Raw genomic sequence first — 17574 nt, 5'->3', positions numbered from 1 at the left:
AGACGAGCTCTTAGCAGAAATTAAACTGAGCTACAGAATGCAGATCCAGGTTTGGACCTCAGTTTCGACACTGCTCATCCTCAATGTTTGTGGGTGTTTTTCAGTTTGCAGTCCCAGTTGAGCTCATTCTAGAGAGCAGCTCTTAATTGTGAAATTCAAAGCCAAGTTTTGTTCCAGATGTCAGACCCTCTCACATGTGGGGCTGTTTGGCCTGGGGTTCTGGTTCACTCCTATCTCTAGTACTAACTCAATACATTAAAATGGGCCAAATTCTACATAAATTTACAGTCCCCTCTGTGTGTGTGTTCCCTCTGTGTGCCGCCCCAGCCCCACGTAGTACTGTTTATTCATGTTATAGGTTACCCTTACTGCACATCCGTACCTTATTGCACTAAGTGGGATTTGCAGGGAGGGGCTAAGGGGGTTCTCTAGCTGGTGGTTTTCTGTCATGTTAGATTGCGATTCCTACAGAGGACAGCTCGCTTACTTACCAGATCAGTAGTCGGTGGTCACCAGTGTGTTGCTATATGCAGCACCAAAGTAAAGGGGCCAAACTACAACACCAGATTGAAAAATTATTGTTATGCTTGAACATAAGGTGGTATTATATGTACACATACACCGAATCATAGAAGGTTAGGCTTTGAAGAGACCTCAGGAGGTCATCTAGTCCGACCTCCTGCTCAAAGCAGGAGCAACCCCAACTAAATCATTCCAGCCAGGACTTTGCCTTAAAAACCTCTAAGGATGGAGATTCCACCCCCTCCCTAGGTAACCCATTCCAGTGCTTCATCACCCTCCTAGTGAAATAGTTTTTCCTAATAATCAACCTAGACCTCCCACACTTCAATTTGAGACTATTGCTCCTTGTTCTGTCATCTGCTACCACTGAGAACAGCCGAGATCCATCCTCCTTGGAACCCCCGTTCAGATAGTTGAAGGCTGCTATCAAATCCCCCCTCATCTTCTCATCTGCAGACTAAATAAGCGCACTTCCCTCAGCCTCTTCTCATAAGTCATGTGCCCCATCACCCAATCATTTTCGTTGCCCTCTGCTGCACTCTCTCCAATTTGTCCACATCCTTTTTGTAGTGGGGGGCCCAAAACTGTACGCAGTACTCCAGATGTGGCCTCACTAATGCCGAATAGAGGGGAATAATCACTTCCCTCAATCTCCTGGCAATGCTCCTACTGATACAGCCCAATATCCCGTTAGCCTTCTTGGCAACAAGGGCAGACTGTTGACTCGTATCCAGCTTCTCATCCACTCTAATCCCCAGGTCCTTTTCTACAGAACTGCCGCTTAGCCAGTTGGTCCCCAGCCTGTAGGAGTGCATGGGGTTCTTCCATCTCAAGTGCAGGTCACTTGTCCATGTTGAACCTCATCAGATTTCTTTTGGCCCAATCCTCCAATTTATCTAGGTCGCTCTGGACCCTATCCCTACTCTCCAGCATATCTACCTCTCCCCATAGCTCTCCTACCAATCCATCCCATCATCCAGGTCATTAATGAAGATCTGGAACAAAACCGGCCCCAGGACTGACCCCTGGGGCACTCTGCTTGATACCAGCTGCCAACTAGACATCGAGTTTGTTGAAAACTACCCGTTGAGCCCAATGATCTAGCCAGCTTTCTATCCACCTTATAGTCCATTCATCCAATCCATACTTCTTTAACTTGCTGGCAAGAATACTGTGGGAGACCGTATCAAAAGCTTTCATAAAGTCAAGGTATATCACATCCACTGCTTTCCCCATATCCACAGCGCCAGTTATCTCATCATAGAAGGCAATCAGGTTGGTCAGGCATGACTTGCCCTTGGTGAATCCATGTTGACTGTTCCTGATCACCTTCCTCTCCTCCAAGTGCTTCAAAATGCATTCCTTTAGGACCTGCTCCATGATTTTGCCGGGTGAGGCTGACCAGTCTGTAATTCCCCCAATTCTCCTTCCCTTTTTTAAAGATGGGCACTGCACTATATTTGCCTTTTTCCAATTGTCCGGGACCTCCCCTGCTCGCCACGAGTTTTCAAAGATAATGGCTAATTGCTCTGCAATCACATCAGCCAACTCCCTCAGCACCCTCGGATGCATTGTATCTGGCCCCATGGACTTGTGCATGTCCAGCTTTTCTAAATAGTCCTTAACCTGTTCTAACCCTATATTATTAACCCTAAATATATCCGTTTTACCCTGTATAAAGCTTATACAAGGTAAACTCATAAATTGTTTGCCTCCTATAACACTGATAGAGAGATATGCACAGCTGTTTGCACCCCCAAGTATTAATACATACTCTGGGTTAATTATTAAGTAAAAAGTGATTTTATTAAATACAGAAAGTAGGATTTAAGTAGTTCCAAGTAGTAACAGACAGAACAAAGTGAATTACCAAGCAAAATAAAATAAAACACGCAAGTCTATGTCTAATCAAACTGAATACAGATAAAAACCTCACCAGTTCCAGTAAGCTCTCTTTTACAGACTAGCTTCCTTCTAGTCTGGGTCCAGTAAGCACTCACACCCCCGGAGTTACTGTCCTTTGTTCCAGTTTCTTTCAGGTATCCTTGGGGTTGGAGAGGCTATCTCCTTAGCCAACTGAAGACAAAATGGAGGGGTCTCCCACGGGCTTAAATAGACTTTCTCTTGTGGGTGCAGACCCCCTCCTCTCACCTATGCAAAGTCCAGCTCCAAGATGGAGTTCTGGAGTCACCTGGGCAAGTCACATGTCCATGCATGTCTCACAATTTTTACAGGCAGAAGCCATTGTCCACATGGCACCTTGAATGTCTCCAGGAAGACTTCTTATGTGGATTGGAGCATTCCAAGATGCATTGTTCCTTCAGTGCTTCTTGATTGGGCACTTAACTTTGCGAATTCCTTTCTCCAGAAACTGACCAAATGCTCTACTAAGGTTATTCAGAAATCAAGCCAGTACACAGCCAGTATTCATAACTTCGAATACAAAAATGATACATGCATACAAATAGGATTAATAGATTCAGTAGATTATAACCTTTACACAGATGTATCACATGGCATATGTAGCATAGAACATATTTTAGTTATGTCAAATATTCATAAGCATATTTCCATAAAGCCTTATGGGGGGCACCATCACACATGGCCCTTAGTTGGTTCCTCCAGCACTTGCACCAGGAAGTTGTCCCCAACACTTTCCAAAAACTTCCTGGATTGTCTGTGCACTGCTGAATTGCTCTCCCAGCAGATGTCAGGGCGATTGAAGTTCCCCATGAGAACCAGGGCCTGTGATCTGGAAACTTCTATTAGTTGTCCAAAGAAAGCCTTGTCTACCTCATCCTCCTGGTCTGGTGGTCTATAGCAGACTCCCACCACAACATCACCCTTGTTGCTCTTGCCTCTAAACTTAACCCAAAGACTCTCAACAGGGTTTTCTCCAGTTTCATACTGAAGCTCTGAGCAATCATTCTGCTCTCTTACATCCAGTGCAACTCCTCCACCTTTTCTCCCCGGCCTGTCCTTCCTGAACAGTCTATACCCATCCATGACAGTGCTCCAGTCAAGTGAGTTACCCTACCATGTCTCTCTTATTCCAATCACATCATAGTTCCTTGACTGTGCCAGGACTTCCAATTCTTCCTGCTTGTTTCCCAGGCTTCTTGCTTTCATGTACAGGCACGTAAGATAACTAGCCGATTGCCCTTTCTCAGTATGAATCAGGTGGCCTCCCCTGTTGCGCCATCCTCCTTGTATTTCCCCACTTACCTTACATACATATATATCCATATACACTACAAATATATATATATTTGTATATATATATATATTTGTATATATAATAAATATATATATATTTGTAGTGTATATGGATATATATCTCATATCCATATTATTCATATGTATTAATTATCTGGGAGTGCCCCCAAGGTTCAATCATAAAACTACATTCCTCAATCAAAGTCCCGGATCTAATATTCCCAGGCCCACTATAAGGGACTAATAACAATTGGAAAATAAAATCTGTCCATCAGTCGCATGAGGGAATGTGCAGACTAAGGGACACATGGGGCATGAATGTGTGGATGGGAAAGTAAAGGGGCCCCATAACAGTGTTTAGCTCACTGAACCACCTTCAGTCCATGCATTATACTTTTCCAGGACGATGGGTAAACATCCTCCCCATAAAAAGACAAAAAGCGGGGGAATGTAGTGGCAAGAGAGCCTGAGACATAAGCCCTTGTATCAGAGGCCTAGTATAAGGCAGGACCTGCCAACAGAATCTGGCAAGAACAGGGCTGATATTGCAGAAATACACATTCCTAAGAAGTGCTAAGCACAGAGTACTCATGCAAACACATCCCGATATCAAGTGATACCAGAACATCCCAAGGATGGTACAAAAACATTCCCCAAGAATAATAGGAACACACTGACCCCTCCTAAAAGATAAGGTTAGGATGACAGTACGTAATAGAGATGTTTTGATCGAACCATCATGTACAGATAATGTGATAACTAGCCACATCGGTGGCAGTAACTAACTATGTCAGAGAGGCAGTACTAACTGTTTGTACTGGGATATAAAGGTGTATCTCAGAGGGAGTCTCTTTGTCTGGCCTAGGGAGGAACGGAAAGTCCCGCCATTCACTGAGCTGGTCCATTGTTATGGACATACATGTTTTAGTGGTCCGTTAGAGTCTGCAGGATACTAGTACCATGCTTCTTGACAGTAAACCTGGCTGGGTGCCTTTGTCCCTTAACGGTTCGCTCAAGGTCTACCATGCCAGCTGTCTGCACAGGACTGAGGCAGCACACAGAGGGAACACACACACAGCCAAACATCTAACAACATCTAAGCACATCTAGTAACAGGTGAAAGGGTTTTACATAAATGTATCTATCTATCTATCTATCTAGGCCAGCCAGAGCCTCCTTTGCATTTCAACTTGTGATACTGATTCTAATTTACACTGAGGCCCCTTTACACCACTCTGAGAGTGCAGAGGGACTGTAGTGTAAATGAATCATAGCCTATATAGTCATTTCCACCAGTGCGATGTGGGTGTCAAACACTAGCAAATCTGTATGGAGATGATTTTCACCCACTTTGCATTGATGGAAATGGCGACACAACATACAGTGTGGTGGAATGAGCGCATGATTTGTATCTGGCATGTGGCCCCATGGATCCCATTCAGCTATGTTTCATTTGTTACCTAAAGCTCTGTCCACACTAAGATTTTTTTTCCCTACAGTTTCCCACTTTTGCTGCCACCAGTTGAGCTCTACCAGTGGAAGCAGCAGCAGGAGCACTAGTGTAGACAGGTTTCTGTCTGGCCCCCTGTGTTTCTAAGCTCAAAGAAGGGCTGCATGAAACTGTGGTTAAAATGCCTGCCCATGCCATGGTAGCACGGGAACATTTTGGAAAAAAAATTCTACCATAGAGCTAGTCCTAGGGTCTGATCCAAAGCCCACCACAGTCCTTCTGTGGACTTCAAAGAGCTTTAGATGAGACCTTGCAGCCCCCCTCCCCCCCCCCCGCATCCCCAATGTATTGGTATTTTGGTTTTACAAAATCTTTTTTCTTTTAAAATATGTTGACCATTTGAATACAAAACCACGGTGGCAGGGTCATTTGTTGGACAGCAATGTGATTATATAAACATTCCCCTTCTCCCCCCGCCCCTCCAGAAAGTAGAGATGACAAGATCCGGTGCCCACAATTCAAGAAGGATGTTGATGAATTGGAGAGGTTTCAGAGAAGAGCCACGAGAATGATTAAAGGATTAGAAAATATGCCTTGTAGTGATAGACTCAAAGAGCTCAATTTTTTTAGTTTAACACAGAGGAGGTTAAGGAATGGCTAGATTACAGTCTATAAGTATCTACATGGGGAACAAGTATTTAATAATGGGATTTTCCATCTAGCAGAGAGAGGTCTAACACAATCCAATGGCTGGAAATTAAAGCTAGATAAATTCAGACTGGAAATAAAATGTACATTTTTAACAGTGAGGGTCATTAACTACTGGAACAATTTCCCAAGGGTCATGGTGGATTTTCCATCACTGACCATTTTTAACTTGAGATTGGATATTTTTCTAAGAGCTCTGTTCTAGGTATTATGTGGGGCAGCTCTCTGGCCTGTGTTACTCAGGGGGTCCAGACGAGATGGTCACAGGGGTCCCTTCTGGCCTTAAAATCTCTACCTCTTAGGTCGCCTCGTTCTCTTCCCTCCCGCACTGCCTGCCAGCTGGGGATGGGTCCTTATGCTATATTGCCCAGGCTTGTGCCTGTCTAGTTTTACTATCGCAGCAAATTGGGGTTTCCATTCCTACCATTGGGAGATTATCCCACAATCCAGTGGTTCTCCCTGCAGTTCAGTCCACATTTTCCTTTTCTCCTTCTCGTCACATTATTCCCAGCTGTACCGCCATGGGCCATGCTGGGCAAATCCTGAGTTAGGGCCAGCTCATCACCTCCACTTTTGGCCCAAGTCCTATTGAGATCAAGGAACAGATGCCCACTAATTTCACCAGGCCTTTGCTATGGAGGGGATGAATGATCAGATTCTGAAAGTGCATGGTGGGAGGCGAGCCAGATGTTTATATATGTGCCAGTGCAGAAGGGATCCAGGTGTAAGTGTATAAACATAATATATATAATTACAGTGTATATGTATATGCACCAGTGCAACTCCCTGTGAGTCCATTTACATGGGTCTTACTATTTTATGGTCTTAAGGGGCATTTCCAGCAAGGAATGTATTAGGATGGGACAGACCTGAGTTTTCCTGAATCAAACCATGTTCCATAGCCATGAAAATCAGCTTTTCTCTCCTCAGTTAACTCTGATTTCTTTGCCTTTGATGTACTATATTGAATTCCTTTACAGAATATTAATTTTGACTTTCTAATCATCCTATTAGCCTTTGAGGACTGATGCAGGAATGACTTCCAAAAGTCCTGTAACAATTTCAGACTACCCAATAAATGCCATGAGCTCTAATTCCATTGTGGTAAGACCATCCCAATCGCTTTCTATTTTCTCTCTACTGAAACATACAAAGTCAAAACAAATAGTTTCTGAGCAAAATGATCCAGGAGTAATTATTAATCCCCAGAGAGACAGATTGACTGGAGTAGATTTCTGGCTGCATTGTGATGGGGTGGGCATACTGGTCAGGGACCTTAAGATGAAGGAACTGGGAGAGGATACTTTAGTCTTTGATGTAGCAATGGGGGAACCTCCAGAAGATTGGAGCTCATGTTCACAGAAACTTCAAGGGAGCTACCCCATGGCTGAGGTTAGCCCCGCTATGCTCCTCTGAACTAGCTGAGTCTCTTGAGTGTCCAAACTCAAACTGGAAATCTCCTGCCATCCATTAAGTTCTGTATTTCCTCCCTCCACTCTGTATGGAAATGCCGTGAAGAGCCTTTCTCCTGAGCTGCAAGCACACCAAGGCCTTTAGAGAACTCAGCAGTGCAGAGAGTGCACAGAAATGAACAAAAAATACGGGGAAAGAGTGAAATGGACCCTCTGGAAAAAGATTTGGGTCTAGCATTTTACTGAAAGCTCAGTAAAGTGGCAACATTCCTTATCCTAGGCAACCCATCTGTATTGCAGACTAGAATAGTAGCCCTACAGAGGACGAGTCCTGCACTTCTTGCACAGGCAGTATGCCCACTGCTTTCCTTAGGAGTTCTGAGTGTGTAAAAAATGCAAGATTGCAGTGTAAATGCAAATATTTGTAGTGGGATTTCTTTCATGTTCCATCCAGTTGCGTGTACCTTGAGAGTCTCCAGACAAGCTGCATTTTCTTGAAAGTAATCTAGGGCATGGGAATGGCTCTCCAGTGGGGAGGTGGTGGGGGGAGGTGGAGAAGGAGCAATGCGGAAGAAAAGATGCACCTAGGTGGCAGTGTTCAGAATGGCTCTAAAGCTTGGGTGTGTGTGGATGTCGGGGTTGGGTCCAGGCCCATCTCTGTTCAGAAGCACTGGTCCCTCTGAAAGGCTGCTGCATTCTTGGAATTCATGTGACAGCTCAGACCCTCACCTAGTGTCAATCAGTGTAGCTCCCATGCAGTGACAATGGCCAGTGGTGCTGGAACATTTTTTAGTGTGGGGCTGCTGAAAGCCAGTGGTCCCCACGCCAAACTTTTTACCTCACCTCTTCCCTTACTCCTGTCTGTACCCTCCCCCACACCCCAGAGTTGGGGGCCAGGGCTCGGAGGGGGGAGAGGGGACGCAGACAAGGGTAAGGGGGCCAAGGCTGGGACCTCACGTGTGAGGCCGGGAGCAGAGCCTCCAGCGTGGGGCCGGCGGCAGCGGGGACCTCGCATGCTTCCAAGTGGCAGGCCATGAACAGAGCCCTGGGCACGGGGCCGGCAGCAGCCAGGAGCTGAGTCCCCAGGCGCGGGGCCAAGAACAGAGCTCCAGGCGCAGGTCCTGCAGCCAGGAGTCAGGACCCAGGTGTGGGGCCAGCAGCACAGGACCCTGGGCGCAGGGTGGCAGGCAGGACCCCACACAAAAACTGGGGGTGCTTCAGCACCCCCCGCGCCCCCAGTTCCCGCACCTATGACAGTGGTGCACTTGGAGTGACTTCAGCTGCTCTGCATCAGTTTACACCAGCTGAGGATCTGGCCCACTCTTCTTTAGGAGGCAGCTGAGCTGTCATTTTCCCTGATCCTAAATGTCTCCAAGGGCCTTTCCAGAGATAATGGCAATGTCCTTTTTCATTAGGGTCTTTGGCCTAAAGGTCTGACACTTGTGCTTCTGTTCATGTCTTTTTCCCCTACAGGAATTCAATGCAATGCTGTTTGCCATCTGTGTCTCTAGCTGCATCTCATCTTTTCATCTCCTCCTCTAGTTGCCTATGCTAACCCTTGAATTTTTTTGCCATTCTGTTACCCTTTGCAGTACACATGCTGCTGCAATGCAATTGCATTGCTGTACTCTCCAATGTCCCCTGTTTAGAAAATCCTATTGTCTGAATCAAGTGGCGGTGGGTGGTTTTGTGCTTTGTTTGGTTTTCTGTGCCTCATTTTTTAATTTTTATTCTGACCGATGTAACTTCTGCTAAAATGTCTTCCTTATAATTTGCTTGGTGATCACACAGCCTTCTCACCATTCACTGAGAGCAGGACCAGATCTCACAGAGTCTGAAAAGAGCTATGTGGTAAGGCCACTGTTTCAATCAGATGCACAGTCATAGACAGACAGTAACGCCTTCATAGAATTTAAAGCTGCCAGCTGCTTTCTTAGTCACAAAAAAATCTAGATATCATTGTATTTGTAATGGAGAAATAGAATTTAGCGTCTAGAAAAACTACCAGAGCCAACATGGAACTGGTATAATGGCATTGTCTGTAGTGGACTAGAGTTAAATGAGTAGTGCATGACTGGAGTGTGTGTTCTCGTATTCCAACTGTAGCGATTGCAATGGTGCCACTGCTGACTAATTGCAACCTCTTATGCTATTGTGTGTTTTTTTTAAACAAATCTTCCAACTAAGTTCCAAATTCTTCTGTATTGCCTGTTTTTCCATGCTTACACCTGGATCCCTTCTGCACTCCACTTCCTGGATATTTACCTGGATCTACAACTCTTTTGTTTGACTGGACTTATGTGCTGCATCTGGAATGTCCCATCTCTTCCTGTCTATTTTTCCCTCCCCCCCATTCCTTGTTGACTGTTCTATGGGTGTTCCGTGGATGTCAATGCTGCCTACCACGCAGGAAGCAGTTTGCAATGAGATCATAAACATTGCAGAAAAGTCTGTTCATTACTGCAGTGCTATTTCTCAGCCTCTTGACTCTCGCCACACGGTGGCCTCTAATGACAATAAACCATCTCTAATCATTTCTCAGCAACCTCAAGCACATCAACAAGGAGCCAGCCCTGACAGGAGTCAAACACCAGGAGACATGTAAGTGGCTCTGGTTGCCCTCTCTCCCGGGGCCTGGTTTGCATCTGTCATGTGCTGTTAAGTGTGGCATTATTTGGTGTTTTCTTTAAAACTCCAGGCCCTGGAGGCATGTGATTATGCAATAGTGTCAGCTTTCATTAAAAAAATAAGGAAGGAAGTTTCTAGCCCTCATCATTGCAGCGAAAAGCCTGAAAACAGGACCCCTGTGTTTATACAGCACCGGGCACAATATGCTGCTCGTACATGACTGGGGTGCCCTGATTTGGGGTTTTGGAATGCTTGGGATGGACAGTACTACATCTTCTCTTTCTGCAGCTTGAATCCTTGTTTCTTACACACAGGTGGAGGGAAAAACTATGTCCCAAGTTTTTGGCCAGGGGGCCTGATTCTTCACTGCCTTGTGAAGTCATTTTCACCTGTGTAGAAGTGGGAGCACGAGCATCCTGAGTGGGTAATGCTTTGCACAGGGGTAAAAAACTACCCAAGGAGCAAAGCAAATCGGGCCCATCATACCAATGCATGGAGACAGAATGACGTGCTTGAGGAAGCTTGTAAAGTAATATGACAGGTTTCAGAGTAACAGCCGTGTTAGTCTGTATTCGCAAAAAGAAAAGGAATACTTGTGGCACCTTAGAGACTAACCAATTTATTTGAGCATGAGCTTTCGTGAGCTACGAAGTGAGCTGTAGCTCACGAAAGCTCATGCTCAAATAAATTGGTTAGTCTCTAAGGTGCCACAAGTACTCCTTTTCTTTTTGTAAAGTAATACAGTCCTTCAAAGCATAATGGAAATTAGCACAGGGTAAATGGTCAGTATATCGTACATACACAGGATCTGAATCAGCTTCCCAGCTGCTGCTCGAGAGATCTCACAATTAAGAATCACACTCCTGCATATACTTCCTACAGGGTGTAGGACTCATGACAGGAAGCCTCATGCCCAGCAGTGAGTGACTGCAGGATCAGCCCCTAAGATAGATGTTGCCCAGATAAAGAGGGACAAGGGCAAGAGAGGTGTGACACAAGGCAGATGGTGGGTGGGACATGGTTAATTAGAGTGGACAATTTGGTGCTAAATGCATAGAAAGTATCATGTCCTGGTGGGACTGCTAGTGCAGGGAATTAGACTCCATAACCTGCTACTTTCTCCTGAAGGTCTCTGGTTCAAATGCAGCCTAGATTGGTGCCTACCATCTGACTCATCGGAAATGAGTTGGTGGGTTCACAGTAGCTCCTAGGTGGCTAGTTGTTCACAGCACAATATAGCCGCTCTTACACTGGCATCAATAGGCCCTCTTTGGCAGTGTCCACAGAGAAACCAAGGACTGAATGGGCTTAGCGACTAATGCTGAAATTCCCAAAGCTGCCTAGGGCAGTGGTTCTCAACCTCTCCAGACGACTGTACCCCTTTCAGGAATCTGATTTTGTCTTGCATACCCCAAGTTTCACCTCATTTAAAACTACATGCTTCCAAAATCAGATATAAAAACACGAAAGTGTCACAGCACACTAGTACCGAAACATTGCTGACTTTCTCATTTTTACCATACAATTATAAAATAAATCCATTGGAATATAAATATTGTACTTACAGTTCAGTGTGATACTTGAGCTTGTTTTTCCACTTGTGAGCCTTGTCTGAAGCTCGAGCCCCAGGTGGTGGGGCTGAAGCATGTAACTTAGCTTTGCGGGGACCCCTGTGGCGTGGGGCCCCAAGCAGTTGCCCTACTTACCATCCCCTAATGCCACCCCAGCATTTGCGATCCCATGACCACCGTGGCGGCTAGGATTGTCCTGGAATCTCCAGGAATTAAAGATTCGTCTTTAATTAAAGATTATATCATGAGATGAAATCTCCAGGAATTCATCCAGCCAAAGTTGGCAACCCTATGGGGGCTGCCACCCCAAGGTTGAGAAACACTGTTCTAGATGAGTTGAGTACCCCCTGGAAGACCTCTGCGTACCCTAGGGGTACACGTACTCCTGGTTGAGAACCACTGGCCTAGGGCATTTAAACACATAACTTCCATTAATATCAATGGGGATTGTGTATCTAAATCCCCTAGATGGCTTTGAAACTCTCAGCCAAAACTACTCTCTAACTCCTTGATAAACATTTGTGATTGAAGTCCATTGATGGGGCAGCATCAAAGGAGCTTGTGCTTCCCACCAGCCTAGTGTCTGGAGAACTTGAGGACTAGAGTCTCCAGGGCTGGACATTTGGCACCTATCACCAGCACCGATTTCACTCCCAAGGAGAGGCAGGGCTGAGCCACAAGGCTGGGAACTGGAGCCAAACTTCACTCAAAGCTCCGGGGGTTGCTCAGAGCTATGGGCTTGGATCAGCTTCATCTCCAAACCCACAGGCTCCATCTTGGTTGCAGTGGAGGCGCATGTGTGTATCTCAGCAGAATTTGGTCCCTGATTTCTCCTGTCTATACTCTTCTTCAAACAGTTGCTGTGTACAAAGCGAACCTTTCTCAAAGGCATTTCAGTGAGGCACCAGGACACTCGGTGTGCAATGGAATATGACTAGAGGCCTGGGCAAGCAAATGAACTCCCGTTCTGCCCAGGGCAGAAGTGGATATACCCAGAATTTGGAGGAGGTGGGGAATGGTGGAGTCTTGGTTCTACCAGCAGTACTCCCTGGGAGTAAGGACGGAACAAAGAGGAAGTTGTGGCTTCCTAATCCCAGTTCCTTCTTTGGGATGCTCCTTGCAGTGCAGCTGTACCATTGTTCCTTCATGGGGACTGTGTTCGCGTGACAATGCCTAGCCCTGCTTTAGCAGCACAGGTGGTTTACAATTGTTTTTGGACTCCACAATAGGACTTACAATAAACATGTGGTAGCTTTTCAAAATGCAGTGTGTATTGGACATGACTGGATGTCCGCAGAATTCACTGAATAATTTGTAACATCTCTCTCCCTCTCTTGGCTTTTAGACTTAGCTATCAAGCCCTGTACAGCTATATTCCCCAGAACGACGATGAGCTGGAGCTAAGGGATGGAGATATTGTAGATGTCATGGAGAAATGCGACGACGGCTGGTTTGTGGGTGAGTGCATCCTATGTTTATTTTATTATTATTATTATTATTATTATAGGCAGTAAAAAATGCGAAATAGTGGAAAATGTCAAAATTTGGAAATTGCTTCAAAATGGAGCAATGTTTTGGGGTTTTTTCCCAAAATTTGTCATGAAATATTTTTGAAACATTTTTAATTTCCTCTCTTTCCATATTTTTTCCACTGAGAACAATACAGGAATGATATCCAGGCAGATGGATTTTTCCCACCAACTTTTTCATTTTTTTCATTTTTCCTCTTGCTACTCTGTAACTTTTCAAAACTTCCCCAGTTTTGGAAAGGTGGCATACTTACAGAATTTCAGTTTTTCTTTGGCCACTCCGGAATTTTTCCAAAGTTGAGGAATCTTTGACATGTTACAGAGAGTGGAGAAAGGAAAATTGGTGGTGGGGGGAAGGGGAGAGGAAGAAATATGTGGAGGGGAGACAAACATAAAATAAATAAATAAAATAGCCCTACAGTCCAGAAAATCAAATTTCCAAAATTCAAAATTTCTATTTTTTAAAGACAGCAGAAAATTTTAAACCAAAAAAAAAAAAAAGCTTTTGGCAAAATTAAGTTTCCCAAAAGGGCCATTCTTCATCAAAAAGTCTCGAAGGAAGAAAATCGGCCGTCTCTAATTGTACTGCCGCACTGATTCAGTGCTGCAGGGCTGCACTGCACTTCATACACACTTCCCCTGGCTCAGGGAACTTGCTCTGAACAAGCCAAGTCACAGGGGAAGGGCTGAGCAGGAAAAGGGTGTTAGAGGGGTGATTGCTGAGAGAAGCAGATTTTAACGAATGATTTGAAGGAAAGGGTTTGGTAGACGAGCAGCGGAGTAGCCGGTGATTATGACTCTCATTTAAGCAGAAAAAAGGAATACACCAATGCACTGCCCATTTCCAAAAGGGATGGTAGCTGGCATGCCTGGTAGCAGCCTCAGCAGAGATGCCAAGAGCTGAATGGGTCACAGACCAAGGGTATGTGCATGCATCAAGCTGGGGTGTGCTTGGCAGTTTGAGGACACATACCTGCCAAGCTCTCACTGAGCAAGCGTGCTAGAAATGGAGTGCAGCGCAGCAGCACGAGTGGGGGGAGAAGCTAGCAGCTGAGTGCGTTCCTAGCTTCCCTGGTGGAGAGACACTCAAGACAGCCGTGTACTATATCTAGGAGAGCTAGCCATGGTTATGTCTCCTCCTCCTCACTCAAGTGTTGACATACCCTGAGAGGCTTGAGAGCCCCTCTCTTGTAACAGGGCTTCCCTCCAGAGCAGGGCTGAGGCACACTATGAAACCTGTGTGTGCCCAGGCCAGATTTTCCAAAGAGCTAAGTATGCTGGGTGCTGAGTTCTTTTGTAAGTTTGACCACAAGCAATGCAATGGGAGATGAGCTCTTTGGACCTCAGGCCCATCTGTGGGTGCAAAGCACATGGAAGCCTGGCCCGATTGTGTTCTGAGGCCACAGGCCCAGATTGTGCTCTCCATCGCACCTGGGCAAATCACTCCATTGATTTCAGCTGATTTAAATGGATGTAGCAAAGATCAGAGTCTGGCCCGTAGGCTACAGCCCTGTCAATCCAGCACTAACAATTGCTGTATTAAAATTAAAAAACAAAATGAGTGCGGTTAGTGACAAAAGTGTTTCAGTTAATTCTATTCAGGAACAACAGAATTTTTGACCAGGACCCCTCTTCTCCTGCATTGCCAAGAACAATGATTTGTACCCAGTCTGGCTTACAAACAAAGCAGGCTGCTCTTTCCATTTCCAAACCCAGTGACCTTCCCCTGTAGCTCCATCTTATTCAATTGCGTTCTCATTTTCTTTCCCAACAGGTACGTCTCGGAGAACAAGACAGTTTGGCACTTTCCCAGGCAACTACGTGAAACTGCTGTACCTCTAAAACAATCATGCGCCTGCAATGCTGATTAATATGCTTTGTTACCAGACAACATTTAAGTAGCAAAGACCTTTGAAATCAGACAATTTATTAATGTAATAAACAGAAGATGAGAAGTGGAATGGGATGTGGTTATGTGGTACAGTTCTGGGTTGAATGTGCAGGTCTGGGTCTGAGTGACGCTGGGCTTACTGTTCTTGTTTGCTGAAGGAAAGAGACAAAGTTTCTAGTTTACAATGCTGCCTTTGTGTTATTTGCCCCTCCTCCCCAAGAGTTCTGAGGACAGAGCTTAGTTTTCATTCTTTTCATTGAGTACTTACCTCTGAGACAGAGTTGGGGGAAGCAGCAGAATAGAGTGTGTGATAGGTTTTGCTTGTGTGAGAGAAAAAGCAATGGGAACTGTGATGCATTGGAGCAACATGCAGCTCTGCAGCTGCTCCCTCTCTATAATGGGGGGGGGCTTTCTCTGAGATTACCCCCATCTGCAAGGTAATTTTCACTCTGCCTCCCACTTTCATTCTCAATTCTTTCTTTGTGATGTGCACCGTAACGTACATGGCTGGCAAAGAACGGCTTTATGTGGTTAGACTAAGTAGCACTCTATCAAATGGGGAGGGGCTTTGAACTGACAGTTTAATCCAGAGCAATCAGCCAAAAAAATACCCTCAACTTTGGTAATATTCTGCTTCATAATATCCACCCCTGCAGGTTTTTCTGTGTGTGTATATGGGTGAGCGTATTGTGTGCATAGAAACGAACAGGGTTCCATGAGGAATCAACCCAGATTTTATAAAAATGGAACACAAATAATGGAGAATGTAGGGGGCACAGATCCTGTTTGCAAATCCCATGGCTGTTTTCCCCCTAAATGTTGTGCTAAATAACTACACACATTTTGAAGTGTACTCTTTGCAATAAAGACTTTATTTTTTCCTGGTATTCTATCGTAGACATTCAGATAGATGCTAGCAAAATATTACTGAGCTTGCTTTTTTTTTGGTGGTGGTGGTTCTTGATTAAACACACACATTTTGGCTGCCTCCTAATGAAACTAGCAAGACAAACCAATTTGTAAAGCTGTGTTTATACAGCTACTACCAGCTGCATATATTTGTACTTTTTTGAAAAAACACAGCTTGCCCACATACTTGCCTGTAAGTCAAAAATTAATGCTCTTTTTGATAGAAATTCTATTTCAAAAAGAAAAAAGTCTAGATAAAACCAGTTGCATCAGACTGCTTCCTACATTGCCAGTACAAATAGCAAAAGTTTAGATTGCTATTTTGGCATCAGCCATATTTAATAATAGAAAATGCCTATTTTTATGCCGATGCTTTTATACAAACTGATTAACAGTAACTGCAACTAACTGACTGTTAGCATGACTTGCAATACGTTTTGATAAATTAGCCATACTCCTGGGTTTAAAAACACTTATCTTTCGCTGAGATCAATGGAAGAGAAGACTCAAAGTGCTTCGGAAGTATGATTGTAAATATGTATATTTAACTTTGTACAGACAATGTACTTACCTTGTATAGAAAAAAATAATTTAAACAAAATGAATGGAAGGAGGAAAAAAGGCAGTTATGAAAGGTTGTTCTTTTTTCATTTTTATTTAAATGAAGGAATTCTATGTAAGCTCACATGAAGAGTGTTAGCACAAAATATCCACTCTAAACCAGATACAAATACAACACAAAGCACCATTATATTTTTGTGCAGGAGTGGGGGTAACTTCAATCCTTATCTTATTTATGGTTTTTGATTTTCTGCTTTTGAGTTGCATTCTTGTTATCTGCGGCAATGTTTAGACCTTTTGCTAGGACTGGATCACACCTAATTAATCTAGCCAACAAAGTAACGTGATGATATTGACTGTCTATAACCAACTCATTTAAAGGTTTATTTTTGTTGCTGTTGCCATTTTTAGTTATATACACACACAAACACACACAAACCGCAATTTATTTTTGTGTTGATTTTGGTTCCGTATTGCAGTGGATGATGATTTGACAATAAATTGAAGGGCTGAATTATTCCTTTGGTCCTAGTCCAAGTTATTTACTGAAGTTTGTTGGGAGTTGTTGTGTGGCCATTGACTGTCAAAAGGAATTTTGGCCTTTTGAAAATGAGCCTTAGGCTCTTCAATCAGGCGCTGTGATGCTCAGCGCTGCAATGCTGAAATGCCTTGAAACATCTGGGCCTAAGTGCCATGCCGACTCAGGGCCTCTGCCTAGGGGTAGACCCTTGTGCTCAGACAAAGCCCCGCTAGGGGATATGTCTCTAATGCCCACAGCAGGGAGCCACCCAGAGCTAGTGGGGCTGTACTAGAGCTCTGCAGGCAGCCCTTTGAAGTTGTGGCTCCGGCTGGATCTTGGGCTCTGACACTCCACCCCTTTTCCCCCAGTCCCTAAGCTTTAGAGGCTGAGCTGCAACTTCACAGTGCTGGCTACAGAGCTATTGTTAGACCACTAGTGTAAGCCCCACTCTGCCGACCCACCTGGGCTGTGTAGATGTACCCCAAGTGTGGGCGGATGTCTGCCCAGGACATTCAGCTGCAAGATCAGAGCCCCAGGCTGAGAACACCAGCTGCAGCACCAGTGGCAAAGGCTCACTTGCTAAATGACCACCTAAGTAGCTCAAAGGGTTTTAAATGCTGGACTGATGTGAATAAAGGGCTCTGTCATATCATCAGG

The 17574-nt window shown here is 44.7% G+C and overlaps 1 protein-coding gene across 6 annotated transcripts in view; it reads left to right on the top strand.

The window, feature by feature from the left end:
• Nucleotides 1–16915, top strand: part of SORBS1 (sorbin and SH3 domain containing 1) — a 262246-nt gene extending 245331 nt beyond the window's left edge. For 5 of the 6 annotated variants that reach the window (XM_084635573.1, XM_084635571.1, XM_084635575.1 and 2 more), the window contains 4 exons: nucleotides 9100–9159; nucleotides 9851–9909; nucleotides 12853–12965; nucleotides 14811–16915. In XM_084635573.1, coding sequence (XP_084491699.1) covers nucleotides 9100–9159; nucleotides 9851–9909; nucleotides 12853–12965; nucleotides 14811–14878 — 300 coding nt within the window. In that variant the 3' untranslated portion in view covers nucleotides 14879–16915. Of the gene's footprint in view, nucleotides 1–9099; nucleotides 9160–9718; nucleotides 9910–12852; nucleotides 12966–14810 lie in introns of all 6 variants that reach the window. The other variant, XM_084635576.1, reaches the window with a different exon arrangement.
• Nucleotides 16916–17574: the final 659 nt, after the last annotated feature.

The sequence above is a fragment of the Lepidochelys olivacea genome, assembly GCF_965140295.1.
Source record: "Lepidochelys olivacea isolate rLepOli2 genome assembly, chromosome: 7".
Taxonomy (NCBI): Eukaryota; Metazoa; Chordata; order Testudines; family Cheloniidae; genus Lepidochelys; species Lepidochelys olivacea.
The sequence above is the reverse complement of the archived record's forward strand: the minus strand, read 5'-3'. Positions and strand labels throughout refer to the sequence as shown.